General features: G+C 55.2%; 6 protein-coding genes across 6 annotated transcripts; 3 read left to right on the top strand and 3 right to left on the bottom strand.

Annotated features, from left to right (window-relative positions):
• Nucleotides 1–1,084: 1,084 nt before the first annotated feature.
• On the bottom strand, nucleotides 1,085–6,360 carry BKA78DRAFT_361144 (uncharacterized protein; the record flags this gene model as incomplete). Its single annotated transcript, XM_066892436.1, has 3 exons — nucleotides 1,085–4,465; nucleotides 4,511–5,186; nucleotides 5,288–6,360. 3 exons carry the CDS (start codon nucleotides 6,358–6,360, stop codon nucleotides 1,343–1,345), a joined length of 4,872 nt encoding a protein of 1,623 aa, XP_066740795.1. The 3' UTR covers nucleotides 1,085–1,342.
• Nucleotides 6,361–7,490: 1,130 nt separating this feature from the next.
• Nucleotides 7,491–9,784, top strand: BKA78DRAFT_324365 (Sodium/hydrogen exchanger family-domain-containing protein). The gene is made up of 3 exons (XM_066889279.1): nucleotides 7,491–7,832; nucleotides 7,882–8,684; nucleotides 8,738–9,784. The coding sequence occupies exons 1-3, from the start codon at nucleotides 7,592–7,594 to the stop codon at nucleotides 9,449–9,451; spliced, it is 1,758 nt and encodes a 585-aa protein (XP_066740796.1). The 5' UTR covers nucleotides 7,491–7,591; the 3' UTR covers nucleotides 9,452–9,784.
• On the bottom strand, nucleotides 9,785–11,480 carry BKA78DRAFT_324366 (phosphopantothenate-cysteine ligase-like protein). The gene has a single exon (XM_066889280.1). The coding sequence runs from the start codon at nucleotides 11,088–11,090 to the stop codon at nucleotides 9,807–9,809; it is 1,284 nt and encodes a 427-aa protein (XP_066740797.1). The 5' UTR covers nucleotides 11,091–11,480; the 3' UTR covers nucleotides 9,785–9,806.
• Nucleotides 11,481–11,888: 408 nt separating this feature from the next.
• BKA78DRAFT_382833 (fungal-specific transcription factor domain-containing protein) lies at nucleotides 11,889–15,999 on the top strand. The gene is made up of 5 exons (XM_066893049.1): nucleotides 11,889–12,173; nucleotides 12,228–12,614; nucleotides 12,670–12,775; nucleotides 12,856–13,697; nucleotides 13,761–15,999. The coding sequence occupies exons 2-5, from the start codon at nucleotides 12,250–12,252 to the stop codon at nucleotides 15,691–15,693; spliced, it is 3,246 nt and encodes a 1,081-aa protein (XP_066740798.1). The 5' UTR covers nucleotides 11,889–12,173; nucleotides 12,228–12,249; the 3' UTR covers nucleotides 15,694–15,999.
• A 3,153-nt stretch (nucleotides 16,000–19,152) lies between these two features.
• BKA78DRAFT_256360 (uncharacterized protein) lies at nucleotides 19,153–21,170 on the bottom strand (the record flags this gene model as incomplete). The annotated part of the gene is made up of 3 exons (XM_066885079.1): nucleotides 19,153–19,617; nucleotides 19,866–20,525; nucleotides 20,574–21,170. 3 exons carry the CDS (start codon nucleotides 21,168–21,170, stop codon nucleotides 19,153–19,155), a joined length of 1,722 nt encoding a protein of 573 aa, XP_066740799.1.
• A 448-nt stretch (nucleotides 21,171–21,618) lies between these two features.
• BKA78DRAFT_299127 (uncharacterized protein) lies at nucleotides 21,619–22,370 on the top strand (the record flags this gene model as incomplete). The annotated part of the gene is made up of 2 exons (XM_066887007.1): nucleotides 21,619–21,770; nucleotides 21,860–22,370. 2 exons carry the CDS (start codon nucleotides 21,619–21,621, stop codon nucleotides 22,368–22,370), a joined length of 663 nt encoding a protein of 220 aa, XP_066740800.1.
• Nucleotides 22,371–22,389: the final 19 nt, after the last annotated feature.

A 22,389-nucleotide genomic window follows, 5' to 3' on the forward strand; every position in this document is an offset into this window, starting at 1 on the left:
GTGCACTTGCGCCTCGCGTCCAAAAACTGCAAGTAGCAAGGAGCGCCCACCCTTCACACACAAACAATGATGGTGAACAGTATCAGCAAGAATAGCGGCTGACAACAACGGTTCCAGCTTCTTGCTACCAGACGCGAAAACTTAAAATCTACTTCAGCTCAAATTCAGGGGGCAACACCCTGGGAACCAGAAAAGAGTAATCACGTCTGCGATGGTGGATTTGTAGCCATGTGGCGACTTCGATCAGTTCAAAGTGCCGGGCGGCTGGCTGTCTTGAAGAAGAAGAAGTCAGGGAAGGGAACACGGCTTTTATACCCCTGCGTGTCGTTGACTGGAAAGGAGACCACGTGAGTGGGGTGCGCCAAAGGCAGCCGCGTGATGTGACAGGCGTGACTATTGCGTCAAGTGCGTCAATCAAAGCCGCAGTCCTTCCGGTCTCTTAGCTTTCCAGTCTCCATCTCAGTCCAGATGATGAACACCGCTGACTTTGTTCTGGCCTGTTCCCCTGCAACCATCTTGTCCTCTGCGACCATCTTCAGACCTAACCACGATTGCTAGCTCAGGGGTTGAGCCTCAGCACTGCTTTCGGACATCCATGGCTCTTTTCTGACTTGGGAACGATCGATCCTACGACGTCCATGTCCTGGTTTGGAGTAACCGGCGGCTGTGTTTGAAGTCCGTTTGACTTGGAATTGGTAACTCGGTATCCAGCTGTGTGAGCTCAGAGTCAAAGTAAGAGGCTATGAGAAGTTCACAAACTGATTTGTCCCGCTTGATCGAGCAGATTTATGCGTGCTGGTTTCTTGCTGATAGATGTTGTGTCGATGCCGACGTGCATGCACGCTTTCGACGCGAGCTCTGGACATGACATGTCAAAAGACACGAGTCAGACGGTAGGAAAGGTACCACAGTAGGTGAGGAAAGAAATTCAACCTAGGCCCAACTTCATGTTGCCGTCGCACCTTCAGACGCAAGCGCTTGAATGCTCCCTATGAATACCCATCAAGAGAAAAAATCTCTATATTAGAGGCACCAAGCGCTTGAGGACTCCACATCTCTGCGAGTTTAACTTGGTGAAAGAGATTCCCAGATTAGCAATTTCTTTCTTCACCCACCGTGGTACTGTAATTCTCGCTTACTCTCTCATTATTGCCGTCAGGAATTGAGCTGAGTTGAACAAGTCAGACAGATCGACAAAGCCCAGCCAGACATCCAGAAGAAGGGAAAGACAGAAATATCAGGACGGATGGGCAAACAAACCACCAAGAACTGCGACAGACGCCCGCTTCCTGTCGTGCAGGTCACACGTATGTAGACGCCCTTATCCCCCTGAAATCACAAGCTAAGCTAACCGTCGACTCACACCTGCTCTGAACCCTGCCCATAGTTCGGCGCGACTCCGCTTTTTCTTTGCCTTCTTCTCCATCTCACTGACGCCAGCAGCTTCGGGCTTGGTTTTCTGCTCCAGCGGAGAAGCAGCACCACCACTCCCACCAGCCACGCTGTCCTCTGTGCCCGTGGTCCCTCCACCTCCACTGCGGTTCCCACTGCTCTCCATCAGGACGCCAGAGTCTCTGCTGCCGCCTTTGAGCGCGTCGTCGGGGGTCCCGCCATCCTTCTGCGCCGTCATCGTTGCTGACGCCGTGCTCGGTCGACTCAAGCTCTTCGCACGCCTCTGTGTCTGCTTCTTCTCTCCATCTGCCCCCTCGCCAGCGCCTCCCTCCGCTCCCTCCCCTTTCTCACCCCTCACCTTGCCACCCGCTCCCCTCGCATCAGCACTCCCCGCGCTAAACAGCCCTGAAATCGACCGCCGCAGCGACCGCCCGCGCCGCATAGATCCCCACGGCGACCGCCGCAATGTACCGCCTGCGACGTAGGTCCCGTCATCAACGGGCGCTGGAGGTAGAGGGATGGAGGCAAGGTCGGTGCGCGAGGAAGACGCAAAGATGGGGAAGGAGGGGATGTTCGGGAGGGGCGCGATGACGCTGATGCGTTCAGGTTTGGGGGAGGGAGGAGGGCGCGATTGTGTGGGTAGTGTCGTTGGTGGGGGCTGGGACGTCGCCAGTATTCCTTCGGAGGGAGTGCTGAAATGTTCTGAAGAATCGGATTTTTCAATAGTCTTGGTGGCACTGGGCTCATCTCCGGCGTCCGCCAAGGCATCAGTGTCTACACGGCGAGGTTCTATCTCTGTCTGTTTAACAGCAGGAGTGGCGGCCAGCGGAGACGATGGCAAGACAGGAGGAGCTTTTGTCGGCGTGCTCTCAACACTGCTGCCAACACCACTCACGACCCCAATCAACGTGGCCGACCGCCGCAGACTCCCCGTGATCGAGCGGCGAAGCGACAGCGAATGACGAAACGACATGGAGGCGGCGCGCTTCAAGCTCTGCGGCTCCTTCTCCTTCTTTGGCGCCTGAGGACTTGGCGAGGTCGACATGGCTGCAAGACTGGCTTGGCTGAGAAGCGCTACAGGGCCAGCCGCCATCATCATGTTGTTTGCGGTTCCCGTGTCCTTCGACTTTGGCGCAGGACTGTAGATGGGGCCAGGAGCAGGGCCGAGCATGTTGGCCACGGTGCTCGCCAGCGACGGCGTGCTACCGCTGGCCGTGAGCGGGCGTCGCCGCGAAAAGGAGCCGTGATTCGTCAGCATGTGTAGTGATGAGCGGGACGACGAGCGCTTCGGCGGCCGCTGGATGAGCGTTGGAATCTGGGGCGCGGGCGCTGCGTCGGCTTCGAAGTCCAGCTCGGCGTCTTCTTCGACCACGTAGCCGCCGCCTACGCCTACGCCGCCGTACGGGTAGGCAACGTCGCTGTCGAGGATGATAGAGCGCGTGTCCGTATTGCGTGGATTGAGCGTGAGTGTCCGGGACTGGGGTTGGGATTGGATGTGGCTCTGACTTGCGCTGCGCATGTGGTCGTATGTGCTACGGGAGAGGCGACGCGGCTGTTGAGGGGCGTATAAGCCGCCGTTGAAGAAATGAGTCGAGGCAATGGTGTTGCGCCGGGTGAGGACAGCTGATGATGGCCGTCTTCTCTCAATTGTTGGCCCAGGAGCGGCGTTGTCGTCATCTTCGTATCTGTCGTAGGTACTCAGGCCAAGATTTGGAGGGACAGCCGGTGCGGGGAGAGAGAGTGTAGGCGTGGGTAAAGATAGAGACAGCGAAAGAGACAGGGTGGAGGGAAGGTCGAGGTTGTTGTCGCTGACCGACGCATTCGGCTTGCGGCGGCGAGGGAGCCTTCGCTTTGACGGAGTCGGGTCTTGCCGCGATGGTGGGAGTTGATCAAACGTAAAAGATTGGAATTGCTGCGCCCGAATATCTTGTTTTCGTTCCTGCTGATCTCGTTGGTCTCGCTGATGGCGAAACGGGAAGCGTGGATGCAGCAAGGAAAAGTGCTTTCTTTCGACGACCGGGCCCGCAGCGTCGCGGTCATCACTTGTGTTGCCGCGAGCGATTGGCGATGGCGAGCTTCTAGACGCCGACTCGGGCACAAGTAAGCGGTCACGGTTCGTGCGAGGGGCGCTAACATATTCAGTGGAATAGGGGTTGAACTGGGCGGGCCATACGAAAGGCTTGAGCGTCACCTTCTTCGCCATTAGGACGAGCGGGTGGTTGCTCACAGACATGGTGCTGGGCGCCGGAGATGCTGGTGCCGTGTCTACATCTCCGTCTGCTTCAGTTTCAACTTCTGCCTCGGCCTGTGCCTTTTTCCCATTTCCTTTTTGTTCATTGCCTGCGGATTTATTTGCGTCGGACAATGTTGGCTCGTCAACCTCTTTTGGCCCTGGCAATGGCGCTATGGCAATGTCCCGTCCAGGGGGGTTCAGCCGGTGGAACACGTAACAAGGATTCCGCGTCGAGTGGCCGTGTTCATTCTGAAGGGTCATGTGGTATGCTAGATCAGAGGCATCGATTCCAGACGTCGAATCCAGCAAGACCTGATTCATTGACTCGGTAAAAGAAGCTTGTGGATACGGCGTCGTCCGCCGCATCGTCAAGAACTGGAAGCACCTGTCTCTCTTTTCTTCTCCCGAGTTGTCCGAGGACGCAGAAGACGAAGCGGCCGACGCAGCACGTACATCTGGCGTTTCCAAGATCTGGCTGATTTCGTTCCCGCTCGCAAAATCTATCGCTGCGCTGTCTTCGAGCACCGCGAGCACATCGCTCTTGACGGCATTGTCTGCCAGCAGTTTGCTTTCAATCAGCTTCCACGACATGGACGCACACGGTTGGTCGAATTCGAAAAAGTCCCGATTGCTGCGAAACTCAAGGTCTTGCGACCGGCTGAGGAAGCGTGCGCGACCAGCGTAGTAGATGATCATGAGATCTGAGCGCCCACTAAAGTCGCGGATGAGGTCGCTGACGCCCCGCGTAAAGTATTGTGATACGTCGCCATCGGTTGGAATTTCCTCGACACGCACGTCGAAATGGTAACGGCAGCGAAAGGTGTATTCAAGGTCGAAAAACTAAGTCTGTTAGCAAGGCTCGTGTTTTGGGAGTGGCAATCGTACAGATATAGATGGTCTTGGGTCAGACCAAGTAAACATGAGCACTCCCACTCTCCTGTACGGGTTGTTGATGGGCACGGGGATAGGAGAATCGCCTCGTGACTCTGATCTCCTGAATAGCGATTGCGTTGTTGCTGTATCTTTCGGCGATGGTCCAAAAGTGCTTCGGGTGCCAGTTGTAGTGCTGTCATCGTCGCTGGTCTCTTCTAGACTTTTTGCCTTACTCATTTCATCAAGCATTGACTCCACCTTTTCCTCCGCACTCGCAGATTTGGCCTTGATTTCTCGTCTTGTCTTTGGTGATGATTTTGCCCCCTTTTCCGCAGATTGCCTCTTTAAGACTGCTGTCCTGGCGGCATCACCTTCGTCAAAGTCTGAGCGCGGGATGGAAAAAAGCGCTAGTTGCTCCAAATGCCGGGCAACATGTCGTTTCAGATCGCGCGTCTCAAGTGAACAAAGGTTGCACCTGCCACCTTGGCCCTTGATTGGGCGACGGAATCGCGCCAACAGCTTATCTTGGACGAGTTCCGCATCGTGTTCCTCCCGCATGTGGACTTGGAAGGTGGCCTGGTCACGATAACGAGCGTGGCCCGGCGTGTTGCAGTAGAATTGCGACCGATGATGCGAAATCTCGTGCTCCCACCAAGCGTCGCGGTTTTCGAAAACGCGGTCGACGAGGCTGCATGACGGAAATGTACAGACGTAGGGCTGGAGGTCGCGGAGTATGTGATTTCTGTCGACAATCAGTCTGTTTCCAAATTTTTGGCAAGGAGCACTCACTTCCATGCAGTGTCAGACGGGATATACGGGGTCATGAAGCAATACTTGCACTCGAACCGCGTCATTCCCAGTCCAGCCGAGTTTCTTGGTCGGGGCGGTATTTGAGGAGGTTGCCCGCCATTTGATTTCCCCTCTGGTGTCGAGCCTTGGGATATGGAATCATGCTCAGAGGCAGCATACAAAACGCTGTCCCGAATATTGGGAAGTGGTTTGTCGCGCTTGTCGCCCTGCTCTTCAAAGTTCTCCGTAGCCGCAGTGTTGGGAGGAGCGTCCAGGACGGTGACTTTTTGCAGGCTCGGCACGGAGGCATCAGAAGTTGAGACGCTCATCCGAAACTCGTCGCGTCGACTTCTGAGCGACAAAAGCAGCTGCCGTCGACGCGTAATCATCTTCCCCAGACGTGTGATAACTTTGGGATCAAGGTTCTTGTCTGGCAATTTGTCCCTCACATGTAAGATGTCAAAGTGTTCGCGAGCGATTCCACCTTCGAGCTCATCATCCTTGACCTCGTTGATTGAATTTCGGTTGCGCACGGGGACCTTTTCCAGCGTTGTGATGGTAGTATTGATCGAGCTCATCAACTTCCAAAAATCCGAGCTGAGCTTTTCAGTATTTGGCACATCTTCGACCGTGTTTTCCGTCTCCTGTTTGGTCGCCCCATCAACGACTTCATCTTTTTGCGAAACGTTCTTTTCTTGCTCCTTTAACGGCTCGTCGGCTTTCCTGTCTCTTTGATTTGGAGCATCAGGGTCGGTGACCTGGCCATCATTCTCATTCTTTTGCTCATCCGACAGCATGGAGAGAGCCTTTTCCGTATTTTCTTGAAGATTCTGCAACAGTTTGACGACCTGGTCCTTGTAGAAAGATGCCTCTCGCAACTGGTAGTCCAGCGAAAGTCGAAAGTCCTTGCCGGAGCGCGCCGCGCCAGATTTGTCGGCCCAAACCGTGTACTTGTCAAACTCGCCAGCAATGATGGCCATCGTCTCTCCATGGTGTCTTTCCTTGTCTTTGGCGGCCGCACGCAGCGACTCGAACGCAACGTAGCTGTCGGCGAAATTCTGCGAGATTGACATGATGGAGACCTTGAACTGGAGATGCCGAACAGGGCGATGCAGAAGCCGGTGGTGGATGTATGGACTAGAATGAGGTCGTGTCCGCGCGAGCGTCCCGGCAGGCGGCAGTGGGCGGGCGACGACCCTTATGTCTGAAGCCTCGAGCTTCGTTTCGCGAAACTGGACCGGCACAGCCTGCCACACCCGCCGAATCCGTAGTCAAGACTGGTTTCGAGACAGGAGCTGTTCTTGGCAACATGATTTGGGACTGGAATTCATGCCGCTCAACGTAGTCATGGTCAGATGCCTCGCCCGAGGATCAAGTCCTTGATTTCCAACCACTCCGAGTGGAAGACCGCGGCCGATTTCTCATCCGAGGGCATTCGGTCGGCTTGGGAAAACATGTTGTCGGTATTGCTTTGGAAACATGCCATGTCATGGAAAGTGCGCATCATCAAGCGATTGTGTCGTTTTGTCAGCCTCTCTGTGTGAGTAGCAGTCTCAAGCGTCAGCCGCCAAGTTGTAGACGAGAGGAAGGATTCCGTGCCGCATGCTTATCTGATGGCAAGCAGCCTTTTTGAACCAATTTTCTCTTGCAACGCAAAACATTCGAATGAACGGATCGACAGACTGGAGTACAGCGGGGCGGATCTGAGGCCGGATCTGCGACGGATATTCTAGTGCCCGTTGATGCCGTGAGGGCCCCGACACCGAGTTGACGATTGAAACGCGTTAGCTGAGTGAGACAGTGACCCTGAGGCTAAGTCCACTCTCATGACTGCCATGAGGAGTAGGCGCAAGCTTGAAGGACATTGATATCTCCATTGACGTAAGTGACTTTAGTTTCGACTCTTTGAACATGGAGGTTCGTCTCCAAAGCGCGAGGTCCGATGGCATTTGGTCCAGGTTCGACGCATCGAGGCGGCGTCTAAGAAGCGGGACTTTTACTCGTGGAAGTTCAGCTTGTCTCAACTTGCTGAGTACGCTTGCAATTGATGCACAGCATTTGCGTTGGTGGTGTTGATGGAAGACGAGCCTGCTGTCAAGAGAAGGTTGTAAGCGAGATCGCACTTGACCGCATTTGGAAGCGAGACGGATAAACCCCTGACGTCACCCTTTCTGGGCACTTCTCTCCGCCATTCTTTTGTCCGATAGCACCGTTGAGTACGCATCAACAGGCTCTTCCGCTGGGCCTGAAAGTGCGACCATAATTGCTGCTGACTGAATGTGACGGCCAGCCTCAGAAGCTATCATGGCTGCCTCGCTGCCGTACCACGAACCTGGCATCGTCACCATTCTTACCCAGTCATCGTTTCTCGTCATTCTCAATCTCATCAATGTCATCGTTAACAATACCCTCTACTGCGGCCTGCTCGGTCAGATCTTCATCGGCGTAGCATGGGGTACTCCTGGTGGAAAATGGCTCGGGGAGTCAACGGAGGAGGCCATCGTCCAGCTTGGATACCTCGGCCTGATTCTACTTGTCTATGAAGGTGCTTCTCCTTTCCAGACTCTGTAAATGGTTGATCCTGACTCAGAAAGGCGGTCTCTCGACAGCGTTTGCATCGCTCAAGGCAAATCTCCTCCTCTCCGTTGCCGTGGCCATCACCGGCATTGGCCTTCCAATCGGCCTCTCATTTATCCTTCAAGACTTGGTCGGCGCTACTCCACTGCAGGCGTTCGCAGCAGGCGCAGCACTATGCTCGACGAGCTTAGGCACTACCTTTACTGTACTAAGTACGAGCGGTCTGACCAGATCACGGCTTGGCGTGGTTCTCACGAGCGCTGCCATGATGGATGATGTCGTCGGATTGGTCATGGTCCAGGTGATTTCGAACCTCGGCGGATCTTCTTCGTCTTTCGATGCGACAACCGTCATTCGACCTGTGTTTGTCTCATTGGCTTTTGCCGTGCTCACGCCGCTAGTTTGCCGCTTCATTGTCAAGCCTGCTACTGTGTTCTTGAACAGGCGCCGAGAAAAGGAGCCGAATGGAATGCTTGAGAAAATGCTGTCCCACCAGCACACCCCTTTTGCCATTCATACAGCCATTCTTTTTGCGCTCGTGGCAGGCGGATCTTTCGCGGGAACCTCGAACCTCTTCACAGCCTACATTGCCGGGGCGTGTATTAGCTGGTGGGACACCGAAATTCCACACCACCCTGTCAAAAGGTCTAAACGAAAGGATGTCTCGCATACTGAGGACCAAGCTCCCCTCTCAACTCCTGGCAACGTTGAAATCGCGGAAGGCGTGAGCTGCGCTTCGTCGTCCCACCCCACAGGTTCCGCAGTGTATGAGCATTACTACCAGCAGGCCGTCGAAAGGATACTAAAGCCACTCTTCTTCGTAAGAATCTCAGAAATCACAATACCGACCCCATACGCTAACAGTCCTCGTAGGCCTCTGTCGGCTTCTCCATCCCCATTTCCCGAATGTTCGCAGGTCCGGTCATCTGGCGTGGCGTCATTTACACGCTGCTCATGCTGCTGGGCAAGCTAGCCTGTGGTCTCTGGCTCGTCCGCTTCTCGGTCTCGACGCAACTCGTCGAGCGTCTTCGGCAAAGCAAGCTCCGCTGGTCGTCAGTGCCGCACCTCGTGGGGGTGTCGTCGTCCCGCGATGATGCTCAATCAAAGGCAAAGACGAAGAATCAGGACAAGCAGCCTGCAACAGCGAGCACTGCTAGGCCCCAGGGCGGCGCAGCACGAAGCTCCAAAGCACCGGCTCCAGCAGATGTATCCATTACCAAAAACGCAGCACCCTCATCATCATCGCCCACTCCCATCGCCGACGCCGCCGTTACTGCCTCCACGCGCAACTCGTCCCCGGACGCCGCAAAACCCGTCTCGCTCTACCCAGCCGCCATTATCGGCAGCGCCATGGTAGCACGGGGCGAAATTGGTTTCTTGATTTCGTCAGTCGCGCAGAGCAAGGGCATCTTCTCCGATGAGATCTTCCTCGTTGCCACGTGGGCCATCATGCTGTGCACGATTATTGGACCCTTGGCTGTCGGGCTGTTGGTTCGGCGCGTCAAGAAGCTGCAGCTGAGGAAGGGGAGGGCAGATGGTCGTGTTGAAGGAGGCAGAGATGTCTTGGGCGTCTGGGGCGTGGATTAGATGGGAGAGGGGGTGCAGCGCGGTTGTGGTAGGACGTGGATTGGAAGTGTTTGTATTGACTTGCGGCTGCATTCCAGATCCCAAGCAACGGACACTACTCACTTAACTAGTGGCTTTGGCTGTCAATGATTTGATCCCGTCCGATGCGAGATCCTGCACTTTGGCGAAGTGGAATGCTAACAGCAACCAGTCGTAAATGGATATGCAAGAGGGTAGCCTGCAGTTTCTGCGCTTTTCTCGCCTCTTCTCTTTTCTGCTCCGCTTGCATGCTCAGCAGATAAACTGACTTACCTCCGTGTCCGCCCCTCGCTGCTTCCCCTTACCCCCTACCCCTGCCCATCCGCACTTTCCACTCCTACCTTCTCTCTGCCCTCGCCTTCGCCTTCTCAATCAACCGCCCATGCATCGCTGCTATCTCAGGCACAATCAGACTTTCAATCTCGACCGACGGCTCTCCGGTCCCAAAGTCTGTCTGTGCGTCGACGCTCTTTTCCTCAACAAACTGCTGCCGCAGCGCTTCCTCGTCATCAGCTCCAGATGCAGCATCGGGGTCAGCTCCCAATTCGCCTCCATTCCGACTCGGCAGCAACCCGCGTCCCGCCGCCTTGCCCACCAACGACTCAATGCCCGACGCGCTACGCGCGCGCCGACTGCGAGGCACGCGGATCCACTTCTCAGCCGTACTCTTCGCATCACCTCTGAGATCATCTTCATCGTCGTCCTCGGCGCTCACAAACACGACTTCCCACTTGCGCGTGCTGAGCAAATTGCCAATGACAAGATGGTGGTGGTAGCGGTGCAGCGCGTACACGGCCTTGCGCACCAGCATGGCGGGATCTGTCTCCAGCTTGAATGACACAATCATGGCTTCGGGCGCCCAGCCGTCGACGAGCTGCTTCAGGAACTTGGGGACCGGTTCCAGATCAATGATGAGCGATTTGCCCTGTGTGCGGGCGGCAGGGGGCGGCTTGGAAGAGGCGGCGCCGCCGTTGGATGCGGATGAGGAGAATTCCTCCGCCGACTGGATCTTGTGCTCGACCATGCGGTCCTTAGGGACAAAGAAATCCGACACGGCAGCCGCCAGGTAGAATAGCGCGTTTGCGCCCAGCGGACGCATCAGCTTGGCCACCTCGCGCAGCTCCCACAGGTAGTCGGTGATGTTGACGAAACTTAGGATGAGCAGCGTGTTGGCACGCTTGACCTCGGCGTACTGCCGCAGCACGCGCAGCATTTTGGCTTGATGCTCCTCGTCCACGACAACGGTCCCCGTCGCCGGATCCTCGGCCATGAAGTCCAGGAAGGAGCGCTTGTCATGGCTGTAGTGCCGACTGTACGGCAGCAGACTGAACTGGCGATGAAGATAGATGACGGCGTAGCCTTGTTGCAGAAAGTACTCGGCGCTCGTGGCACCGCGCGTGCCGGCGCTGAAGTTGTCGATGAACCGGACGGTCTGCTCTTCGAGAGGGACCGTGGTACCACCTGAAGTGACGAGAGCGACACTTCGACCTTCGGAGGCATGACGCTCGATGAAGGCGCGGGCCAGCGTTAGGTGGTTCGATAGGTTGGCGGGAGGCGGGTTGAGGCTGAAGTATTGCGATTCGGCTGCCGCCGGCGTCGGGGATGGCGCAGGTTGTTCCATGGTGATTCCTTCCTTGCTCTTTTCGTTTGGATATGATTTCTTTTGATGCTTTGATGGTGATGTGGATGATTGCGCGGTCCGGCGTCAGTCAGGTCGGCATCGGTTGTCGTTATGTCTCGGTAGTTGAGGCCGGGCCGAGGTTTAGACGACGTGTGCTGTATAGTGACCGAATTTGGGCAGATGATGGCTTGGCAAGGTGTTGGAGGAATTGATTAGATTGGAGTGGAGATGGAGATGCCGAGAGTGGTCAAAGGTGGATCAGAGTAGGATTGGATTGAATACAGTTGCAATGTACATGTTTTCGTATGGCGTGGGTTATGGTTGCATTGGTAGTTCAGACGAGCCACGAAAACTTGGAAGAGAAACTATTCAATCCCGATGAATTTCATGATGGAAAAGAACCGATGAACTCGAGTCGAATAGATGGCTTTGAATGGTAATTGGTGTATAATGGTAGTCCCCCCGATCATGTGACGTGACTAATGGCAACCGTCGGACCTTGTTCCGGCGTCTCGTACCCGAACCAAAGGCGCCCAAACGCACGAAAGCCCAAGGAAGAGGCTCTGCGCTACACTCGACATCTTTTTTGCGGCATCATGGTCTGGACGACGTCTGCAACCGCCATCATCACCAACATGAGCAGTCTTTGTCGTCAAGTCTCAGCCATGGCCGCCCACGGCCTAGTCCGGAGCAATGCCCGCGTCCCCGTGCCACCAACCTGAGCCTCATCTCACAGCTCGCATATCCCACAACAGGTTGGCCCCGTCGATACTTTTGAATCTACTCGATGGGTTGCGTCAAACCTGGTTCCTTCGCCACAGACTGGCCAAATTTCGTCGCTTGCTTGTTCCGCGTCGTCGGCGCCACGTGAGCACCCAGATCCACATCTCCCATGTTGTTCTTCAGGGCTTGCTTGGAATCTGCAGACTTTGCCCAGAAAGCCGTCATCGTGGCAGCTGTCTCTTTCCTCTCTAACAACAACCCACCCGTCGGACAAGTGGTTGATTCAACCGCTTGTCCAACTCGTCCCACCAGCCGTCGCCCTTGATTCATGGCCTAGGGACTGTCCACGCCAGTCAAAAGGTGAGATGGCCGAAAGCGACTTCAAGAATCGGCTCACAGCCTCATTTTGAGCAGGCCTCTGCCTTAATCTTCGACCATGCCGCCGCATCGGGTTCTATCCATCAGTGAAGAGTCTTTACGGAGCTCGGCCGCCTCCCCGGTCAGCACACCTTCACGCAACACCGTCACCGGCCGTGGAACAAGCCAGGTCGGCAATGGGAGCCCTTCTTCAGTCAGCATGGGTCCTCCTCCCTCGTCCTCCGCCAAGGTCGCGATACCCCCCTTGCGACATCGAGTACACACACCTCCTGCTGCGACCGACAAGAAGAGGACTGCAAAGGCATGCGCCGAATGTCGTTCGCGAAAGATCAAGTGCAGCGGAAGGCAGCCCACCTGTGACCACTGTGACCAACTCCAACTGCCTTGCGTCTACAATGACGGGAAGCGAGAGCGCCACAAGAAGTGAGATGTTAGCCCGGCCCGTCTGGCCATTTGATCCCCAAGCTGACGCTCCCAGGGGCCTGGAGCGCGGTGACCGCATGTTGCAGCTCCTTCGCGACCTTTCGACAAGTGTCCATTTGCCTGCAGACATGCGCTCGAGGATCAAGGCGCTCGAGTCCGAGGTAGGCTGCCACGGTGGAAACTTGTCAGAATGTTCCAGACATATGCTTCGACGTAGCCACTGACCGAATCAAACCCCCAGGTCCCAGAAGATGATCTTTCCATAGCCTCGACGGCCTCGCAAAAGCGCCTTCTCACAGTCGGCGCTCCAGCAAGCAACAAGCGGCCGCGATCGCGCTCGCCCGGCATCGAGCAGACACAGAACGCAGAGGCCTTGGTATCTGCCGACGTCGGTTCGCAACAGTCAGTCGACCTAGTTGGCGAGGACTTGAACCAGACCGAACAGACGCGGGCCACTGGCTTCATTGGCAAAGTGTCGGACGTTGCTTGGGCTCAAAGGCTCGCCCACGTGCAGAATTCGCACACGGTGGACGAGTGCGAGGGACAAAATGCTTGGGGCAAGGCGGGGGACAGCGAAAGAGCGAAAAAGGACCGCCTGGAAGCAGACAGACGACGTCACGCGCCAGGGACCCGACCCAAAGACAAGGTTTCGGACTACAACTATCACGTCGACTCTGAAGACGTCCTGTTGCTGTCCAATGTCGACAAGGATGAACTGCCACCTGCCGAAATGGCCACCAACATGTGCGAGAGCTACATGGAGCATGTACAGTGCATGTTTCCCGCGTTGAGCAAGTCGGATTTTATGGGCCAGTTCCAAATGTATCTTGGCTCTCACAATCCAGAAAGTCTGCCGGCCAAATGGCGGGCCATTTTGAATCTCGTCTTTGCTATTGGAGCCAGGTTTTCGCACCTTGCCGAAGCGCCTTGGAGAGGTGACGACCGCGACCACCTCATCTACTACACTCGAGCGCGACACCTCGGCTTTAATGGGGAAACGTTGCTGGAACACCCAGACATTCAGGGAATTCAGGTGCTTGCCCTGATTTCGTTTTACTACTTGGCCATTGGCCAGGTGAGCCGGTATTCTACATTTTTTTCTCTGATGATTTGATGCCGTCGACTGTGTTCCTGACGTTGATGCAGCGCCTGGGTCATGGTTGGCTCTGCTTGTCGCCATGCCGTCGCTCTCGGGCTTCATCTGAGATCCGAGACGCCCTCCCTCCCGCCTGCCCAAAAAGAGAAGCGAGTGCGCGTGTGGTGGTCCCTCTATCGTCTGGATCACGTCCTCTGTGAAATTACTGGACGTCCGCCGACCATCAATCACTTGTTCGCATCTGTACCGGTTCCGGATCCAGTCGAGGAGGATAATGTCTCGCCAGCCTTGCATCGAATGAATCTTGATGACCAAGATGGAAATCTAACGAATGGTCTTCAAGACGTCTCAATGACGACTTGCTTCCGCCATCACATCCTACTCGCCATCATTGCGCAAAAAGTCTTTGTCAAACTGTACTCTGCGGCAACTGTGACGGAATCCTGGGAAACAGCCCGCAATGCCATCATCGCGCTCAGCGAGGAACTGGACCAATGGTACAGGAATCTTCCGTCGCACTACCAATTCTGTTTCAGCACTTCGCCTGCTACTCATCGCGAGAGGACTTTGCTTGGATTCTCCTTCTACAGCACCAAGATTCTGCTCAACCGACCCTGCTTGTGCCGCATCGACCTACGAATCAAGAACATTGGCCCTGACTCCAAAGTAGTAAACAACGAACGATCGCGAGAGTGCGTCAAAGCTGCTAGAAGCATGGCCGATCTCCTCCCAGATGACGACCCCGACGTCCTTTGGCTTTACCGCAACGGCCCATGGTGGTGCATCGTCCACCACCTCATGCAGGCGATAACTGTCTTCATGCTCGAGCTGGCCTTTGAGCTCTACCACATGACGGAACCCAAAGCCGACCGCGACTCCATTCTGGCAGTGTTGAAAAAACTCATCAAGTGGCTGGAGAAAATGTCCGACATGGGCAACGCCACAGCCCGCGGCGCGTGCGAGCAGATTCGCGTGCAGCTGCGCGGCTTTGCGTCTTCCAAAGACAGCAAGATCCACGCGTTTGCTGAAATGGTCTTTACCAAGCCGGAGTCGGAGGGTGACGACTCGCCGCTCCAGACGCCGCGGCCGTCAATGTGGCAGAGCCAGTCGGGAGAACATTCAGAGTCGCATAGCCAGCACTACCAAACGGTGATGTCAGAATCGGCGGGCTACTTTGGCCAGATCCATCGGGACCAGCACGGCGTCTCGCTCGATCAGATATCGGCGCATATGACGCACCGACGCCAGATGACGCAGCAGTGCAACTTGGATTCCTGGCCGCAGCACCATGTTCAACAACAGAACCACGCCCAGACATCGATGTCCGCCGCGACCCTCGATCTCTTCCAAGATCAATCCCACTTCGACGCCGCTCCTGCGGAGCCGTGGGAGATTCACCCCGATCCTACTTGGGGAAATCTCATGTGGCAGACGTCGCACGATCAGTTCAATCCGTTTGCCAACAGGGCTGGCTCGTGGGTGCCGCCGCAGATGATGGGGCTGGAGCAGCAGACCCAGTACGCAGCGGCGGGCATGCACGTTGCCGTGGATATGGACATGGAGATTGACGGGGTGGATTCGGGACAGACGCAAGCGCAGGCGCGCATGGCCGCAATGGAGGCGACGTTCGCACGGGGTGCGCCATGGCAAGAGCATCAGCAAACCCACCCTCGACACCAACACTCCGCTTATCCTCATCACCAACAACAGCGACGACAATCGCAACATACGCATCCGCAGCACCAGCGGCATCTTCCCCCGCCCACAGATCACCACAATATATACGCTGCGGCATCGACCGCACCAGACGACTTTTCATACGATCCCTCGATGCAGCACCGGCAAGACCAGCAAGACCAGCCCGGCCACCTTTCCAACGGCGACGGCTACCAGGCGGCGGCTGCGTTGGAGCACGCGCAGGGCGTGGAGCGCGAGCGCGAGCACCATGACGGCAGCGGTGGACATCAGCCGTATCGGAACTAAGCGGACTCCAAACAGGGGATGTTGCTGTCTCTGTCTTTGATTCCGAGTTTGCGTCTTTTTTTGAGCCTTTGTGCCGAGTAGCTGGTCACGGGAGCAAGTAATTAGTCGGCTTTTCTGTCCACGCCGCTTGCCTTCCTGGTCTTTCCTTTCCTTCTTTCGTCTCTGAGACCTTTTAGAGTAAGCGCAGTATAGCATAGCGTAGTCCTATACACGATGGTAATGTCATTGAACGTCATGATGATGAGCACTCATCTACATGCTGTTGTGTCCAACCATTGCTTATCTAGGGACCGGTGGATTGAGTAGCAGCAGAAAAGTGCGACCCCGCAGCCTCAGACAATGTCTTTCACTGCCAGGCCTTGCACGGTATTTACAATACGCACTCACGAATCCATGCCTTCATGGAACGTCCTTGATGTCTCCACGAGCTGCTATCAAGCTTTAGGTTGCTCTGCATTGCTTTGGTTTGGTTGTTCTGCGTTTGGTATCTTTCCGAGAAATCTTTTCTGTGCAGTCCAGGCAGGAATTTGTGTCTGTCTGTTTACTTTCCGGGTCCCTTCTGCTTGTGGTAGCTTGAATTCCTCCAATCGTTGCGACTTGTGTCTATCCGTCTGTCTGTCCGCAATCCAACTTTACACTGCGTCCGAAGCTCCACCTTGCTTTGAATCTGACCGGCAAAAAATTGCGTCCTTCGTTTGCCAGCTGCAGGAACCACGGAGGAACGGCCGTTGCGGTTATTTAGTCTGTTATGCAACATACTCGAATCCGCGTCTCTTTCCATCACCATTTCAATCAAAGGCACGGTACTTTGAGCGACTCTTCTTGTTCATGGGCATCTTCGTAATGCCAGCAGACGACTTTGCTTTTCAATTTTGAAACTCTCAATCTCCAGCGCAAGAGTCGAAGAGGTAACAGATGACCGCACGACTAGGGAGGTTCATGCGCCATTGGTCTTCCATCCTACGCGTGCCATTTCAATCTGACGCGCCAAACTTCGTGCAGTTCTCCTAGAACCGCTTCATCTTACGGTTCTCGTCGCCTTCCGAATCTTGCCAACAGAGCAACTCTGGTTTTTGAGCAGTTTTGATCTCGTCAGGATCAGATGCAAGTTCAGGATTTCAGTAAGAGGCGTATCGGGTCACGCACCTGGGCAGGGCTGGATTCCTTTCAAGGCCAGACCCTGACTAAGTGTGGCCGTAAAACCTCAGGTCTCGTTGAAGAGAGTAGAAGTGACGAGAGTGTGCTGCGGTGCCGTCGCGCGCCAGAAGATTCTGGGTCGGGAAGATTTGCGACGAAAGGATTCAGTGATGGTAAGGCGTTTGGGAGCGAGATCATGATGTGCCGGTCGCAAAAGATGCTGGTTGAGCGGCGGAGGAGGAATTGAATGCGCTGCAGCGCGGTACGCCCGCAGCGCAAATTAGATGATTGGAAGGTGAAGGAGAAGAGACAAGCCAGGTGTTGATGGTTCAAGCACCTCAGCAATCACCTCCATAAGCAGAGCAGAAAGAGGTTGTAGAAGCGGAGGAAGAAGATCGAACAGAAGCAGCACCTCTCCATTCTCATCTTTGCTGAAATGCAGTGTGTGTGCAGTATCCCACATGCAATGATGCATCAAGAAATCTCCACTATCTCCATCTCCGCGCAGAAAACGGACAGGAGCCAGAAAACGAGGTAGGGCGTGTCTACACAGTACTCACGCGTCCATCCACACATGGTAGAACCATGACATGTGCATTACGCCCCGACGCGCTCCGATCCTTAGAGCACCATGTGCGCGCCTTGAGATGGCATGTACCCTGGCGATATTCGATTGTCACCGGTCCGTCACTTCTCTTCGCTCCCCCCTCTCTGCATCAGACGCACATGAAAACTTCTTTTCCATTCTTCTCGATCACCAGATAAGCATATTTTAGCCACATGCAATACTTTTCTCAACGCACTTCAATTGTCGATCTTTTCTCTTCATCAGTCCACGCATTCAGAGCGCAATATGACCCAGTCCATCGTGGTCCATAATCCACCAATCAGTCGACGTGACATTGACTTGGTCGAAATCGGGCAACGGACGCTGCCAAAAGCCACCCGGGCGAGTTGTTTGTTTTCAATTTTCTCGACTTTTGCCATCCCCTGCCTGTCCAACGTCGGTCACTTAAGAATCAAACGAGAAGGCGTGTGTGGTGCTCCGGTTTGCGGGGAAGTCATGTATGTAAGCATGGACAGGCAGTCCGGGAACGAGTAAGCCCTTCGAGCGGCGGTTTCTCCGCTGTGCGTACGTTTTGTGCCCGCTTGTACACAACCAATTGCGAGTTCAGCTAGTACCACGCATGATGTGCTATCGTGCAAAGAGCGTGGTAGAAACCGGGAAATGTCGGAGGCACAATCTCAACCCCACCACCTACCTACCTGCAAGAGAACTTGCTCAATCGCCGTAGTTACCTTTGATGCACTACATCCAACTAGACACATGCTCTGGTACCTACCAGGCCACGTGGTGCCAAAACTAGCACGTGGTGGGCTCCTGCATTGTCTAAAGCGCCAGCTAATGCAGGGCGTTTTAGTGACGACTTTGGGGTACCTGCTGAGAAGCTGAATGCGGAAGGTCTTCGACAGGAGGTGCGTTGGAGAGATGGAAGACGGAACAAGCGCGTGTGGAGGGATGGGTGGAGAGAAGAGATGGACGATTGTTGTTGCAGTTGCACAGTAGAGACGAGAAGTTGGGTATTGGCAGTCAATGAACCAACTCACTGATCAACGCGAGAAGCTGAATTGAGCTGAGCCGACTTGCCGATCGCCAGGTTGATTTCGATGCTGAAGGAGTGACACGAAGTTGGTCGCAACACTACTCGTCTGCTGAAGTTGTCAGTCAGTGGTCCATGGTTTGTACACAAAACCAAATAGAGACTGAAATTTGGTGGCAAAACTCGTGGTACACACAAGAAACCGGCGTGGATGTTTGAATGTGCTCCGGCTGACCATTCCCTGAGCCGAAAATTTCCCCGACAGACGTGCTGCGAATATTCGCCGCATATGTGCCACCACAAAATTTGCCACCAGGCTCTGGACAAGAGTCTTTGGAGTGATTTTTTGGGATTGTTCTTTGATTTGATTTGATTCGTCTCTTCGCTTTTTTGTCTTCCTCTGCTTCTTCCCCGTCACCTCTTCCTCTTCCATCCATCCCCTTGTGGTGGTATGGTACACTATACTCGGTCGGTGGCATCCATGATGCGACCGACGCAAAAGAACGTCCTTCGTCGATTCTTCGTCGTTCCATCGTCCGATCCCAAAAAAAAAAGTATAGAAAACATGCTCCCCATCCGCCAAATTAAAACACCAGACTATGCAGTAAGAAAAAATAGAAAAGTGAAAAAAAGCGGATATCGATGCGAGTAGAGAGAAACATTACACCCACTGCGCGCCAACTCCCTCTTGCGCTCTCCCCGTCACTCGTTCAACATCAATCTATGCCTGGGTCGACTCAATGTCCTTGGGTTCGGGCAGGGCCTCCTCCTGGTGGACACTGCGGCCGCGGACACCGCCAACAGCCTCGGGGTCCTTGCGGATACCACGGCCGCCCTCGGTAAGGTAGAGGTTGTCGGTGTTGGGGGCTCCGTCCTGGCGCAGGCTGCTGCTGTCCCACTTGGCGCTGGTGATGGGGTTGACGTGCAGGACGTACATGGTGTCGATTTCCTCGAGCGAGCGGTCCTTGGTCTCGATCATAAAGAAGTAGACGATGAAGAAGAGGGCCAAGCAGCAGCCGCCGAACACCAGACCGTACAGGTAGTCGATCGCTTCGGTGATGTAGGGGGAGAAAAAGGAGATCAAAAAGTTGAACAACCAGTTGCTGGCGGTCGCCAGGGCCATGCAAATAGCACGGTAACGAGCAGGATACAGCTCTCCAACGATTGCCCATACGAGTGGACCCCACTATGAATTGTTAGCATCTAGGTCATCATTTGGGGTGGTTTATAAGTGTAGGAAGTGTTTTTAGGGGTCAGGGGGGCTCAGGGGGCGATTTTTGGGTATTTCGGCTCATTTTGACCGGAAAAGAAGCGACAATCGATTCCCAGTGGCAAGAGCCATTGAGTATGCATGTACTTGTCGAAAAAGAAGAGTGTAATGGGTTGGGGAGGGGGGTGGTTGAAAAAAGGGGGGTCGAGGAGGGGTCGACTTACGGTGGTCGCAAAAGCGCAAATGAACAGGCAAGTAAACACGATCATGACAGCACCAGCAGCCTGCGTGTTCGAGCCATCACCCTCGGTGAGAATGAAGTGACCGACGAACGAGTAGATCATGAAGCACATAAAGGCCCAGGCGGCACCGGCCATGAGGGCCTTGCGGCGACCGCAGTTCTCAACAATCCAGAGACCAGCAATCGTGGCGACGACGTTGACAGTTCCGAGAATGATGGACGTGACGAAAGAGTCCTTGAGACCGGTCTGCGCGAAAATGGTCGTGCCGTAGTAGAAGAAGAAGTTGGCACCGGTGAGCTGCTGGCCGGCCTGGAGGACCATTCCGAGCAGAGTGCGGTAGAGCATGCGAGGACCGGTGAAGATTTCGTACCACGGGTGGTGACCGCCGGCGCGCTCGGCCTGGAGCTTCTCCTCAATGTCGTCGATTTCCTGGTTGATGAGGGCGGAGTCGGGGTCGCAGCCGTTCAGACGGGCCATCTGGAGGCGGGCCTCGTCGACACGTCCCATGCGGTATGCCCAGCGAGGAGACTCGGGCATGAAGAGGATGGTAGAGCCAAGAAGAATGGCCCACAGGGCGGAGAGACCGTTGGGAATACGCCACTGGGCGCTGTTGGAGTAGTCCTTGTGGGTTCCATAGTTGATCTGAAAAGTCAGCGAGAGCCTTCTCCGTCGCACTCTCCTTCAACTTACCATGTAGGCGGTCCAGATACCGAGCGTAATAAACAGCTGATAGGAAGAGACGACGGCACCACGGATGCGGCGGGGAATCGACTCAGACTGGTACATGGGAACGCAAGTCGAGAGCGAACCGATACCGAAACCAGCAACAAGACGGCCAATGGCGAACTGGTACCACTTGGTGTCCGAGGTGATTTCGATGATGACACCGACAATGTAGAAAAAGGCCCAGAAGGAGATGGAAAGCTTGCGGCCAATGCGGTCGGCCACGGGAGCAGAGATGAGACAACCAAGCAGGGTACCAATGCAAAGCAGACCGACAATGGTACCCTGGCGAGCGTTGCTAAAGGAACCGTTCTGGCCGAAGCGGGCGATGAAGTCGGTTTCTTGCATGAAACCAGAGATTTGACCAGACTCGTAACCGAACATGAAGCCACCAACCGAGGCGATGGCACCTAGCAGGATCGAAATGGCAGGAACCCTGCCGGTAGGCTGCTCGACCTCCCGCGAGGCGTTTCTGGTAGGAGAGTCATTGGGGGTGGTAGCCTCGGAGGTGTGCTTCTCCGGGTCCGCTTCGTGGGTCGGCTCGTTCTTGCTGAAGAAGCCCATGGTGGAATGGTAAAAGGGGTCAAGTGGTGAGGGGAGTGAGGGATGGTGGGCAGCCGGGGAAGAGGCTGGGTTTTATAGAGGGATGGGACAGGAACAAATCCAAGGATGGGACGACTGGGGAGGATGATGTCGTCCGACGGGGCAGGGCCCGTCACGGGGCGTGCAGACATCTCCAGATGCCGGGCCTCCAACCGGCTCCATGGCGTGTCGGTGGGGGATGCTACCTGAGGAGTGTGGGCTGCGAGGGCGAGGGGGGCCAGGCAGAGGTCGCTCACGGGCAAAGCGGCAGAAAAATGGTTGAGACCCACAATGACCGCGGGCAGCCGAGAAAGCGCCCACGAGCCCCGAAAGCATGCCACCGGGGCACCCTCCTCTCCGACCGACATGTCCTAAACTCAGCAGCCAGTCAATGGCCAGCAAGCATGCCTGATACAGTCGATAGTGCGGGATGCGGGAGAGCGACGTTGATGTTTGGTTGTTTGATGGTATAGTTGTGGGAGCTATCGCTGGACCGGCGCGCTTGGCTGATGCTCCCGTGATGGCCGTGCGAGCCACTATCGAAGACGAACGAGGACAACGCATCAACATCAGTGCAGCACAGTAAGAGGTAGACTTCTGTATTCTTTCTCATCAGTGTTGTCTTCAACTGAACTCGGCAAGGCTGAACAGTGACACTGAACAGTGAATAGTGAACAATCCCTCAGTCGTCCCTGGGTCCCTTGGTCCCTGGATTCACCGCCTTCGGCCTCGACACAAGCCGACTGGATGACCAGTGATGAGTATGACGGTCGTGATGATGAACAATCAGATAACGCAACCCTCGCAGCAAACACCGGCTCCGAAATTTTCTCTGGTCGTCATCATTTTTTTGGCGGAAGAGTGGCGGTTTCTGGTCGTCTCTTCCAGAATGGGCAAGGCGACAGGGAGGGGGAGGGCCTGGGACCAGGGTCATGCGAAAATCACTTACAGGGAGCCGGAGCCAAGGGAAAGGCCCGACGCCGCGAGCAGCTCATGTCGACCACATACCTGTGCTGCGCACAAGACAACGCATTCGCTGGCTTGTGGCAACATTGGAAAATCCTTCGAGGCTGTTTTTTGGTCGTCGTCGTTGTTGATGTTGTTGTCGTTGCCGCCCCTGATTCCATGGGAGAGCGTGCCGGTCCGCGCCGTTGGAGAGGAAAACCTGGATTGGCTGACTAAAACTGTCCGGCGCCACACC

The sequence above is a fragment of the Phyllosticta capitalensis genome (assembly GCF_038381095.1).
Source record: "Phyllosticta capitalensis strain CBS 128856 chromosome Unknown BKA78scaffold_10, whole genome shotgun sequence".
Taxonomy (NCBI): Eukaryota; Fungi; Ascomycota; class Dothideomycetes; order Botryosphaeriales; family Phyllostictaceae; genus Phyllosticta; species Phyllosticta capitalensis.

Excerpts from the sequence above, each read along its gene's own strand:
- BKA78DRAFT_324365 (XM_066889279.1), top strand. The coding sequence starts at position 7,592 with ATGGCTGCCTCGCTGCCGTACCACGAACCTGGCATCGTCACCATTCTT. Across the intron at positions 7,833-7,881 it reads GATTCTACTTGTCTATGAAG|GCGGTCTCTCGACAGCGTTT; the intron begins GTGCTTCTCCTT and ends TGACTCAGAAAG. Across the intron at positions 8,685-8,737 it reads TACTAAAGCCACTCTTCTTC|GCCTCTGTCGGCTTCTCCAT; the intron begins GTAAGAATCTCA and ends CAGTCCTCGTAG.
- BKA78DRAFT_382833 (XM_066893049.1), top strand. The coding sequence starts at position 12,250 with ATGCCGCCGCATCGGGTTCTATCCATCAGTGAAGAGTCTTTACGGAGC. Across the intron at positions 12,776-12,855 it reads TCAAGGCGCTCGAGTCCGAG|GTCCCAGAAGATGATCTTTC; the intron begins GTAGGCTGCCAC and ends TCAAACCCCCAG. Across the intron at positions 13,698-13,760 it reads GCCATTGGCCAGGTGAGCCG|CGCCTGGGTCATGGTTGGCT; the intron begins GTATTCTACATT and ends ACGTTGATGCAG.
- BKA78DRAFT_324366 (XM_066889280.1), bottom strand. The coding sequence starts at position 11,090 with ATGGAACAACCTGCGCCATCCCCGACGCCGGCGGCAGCCGAATCGCAA.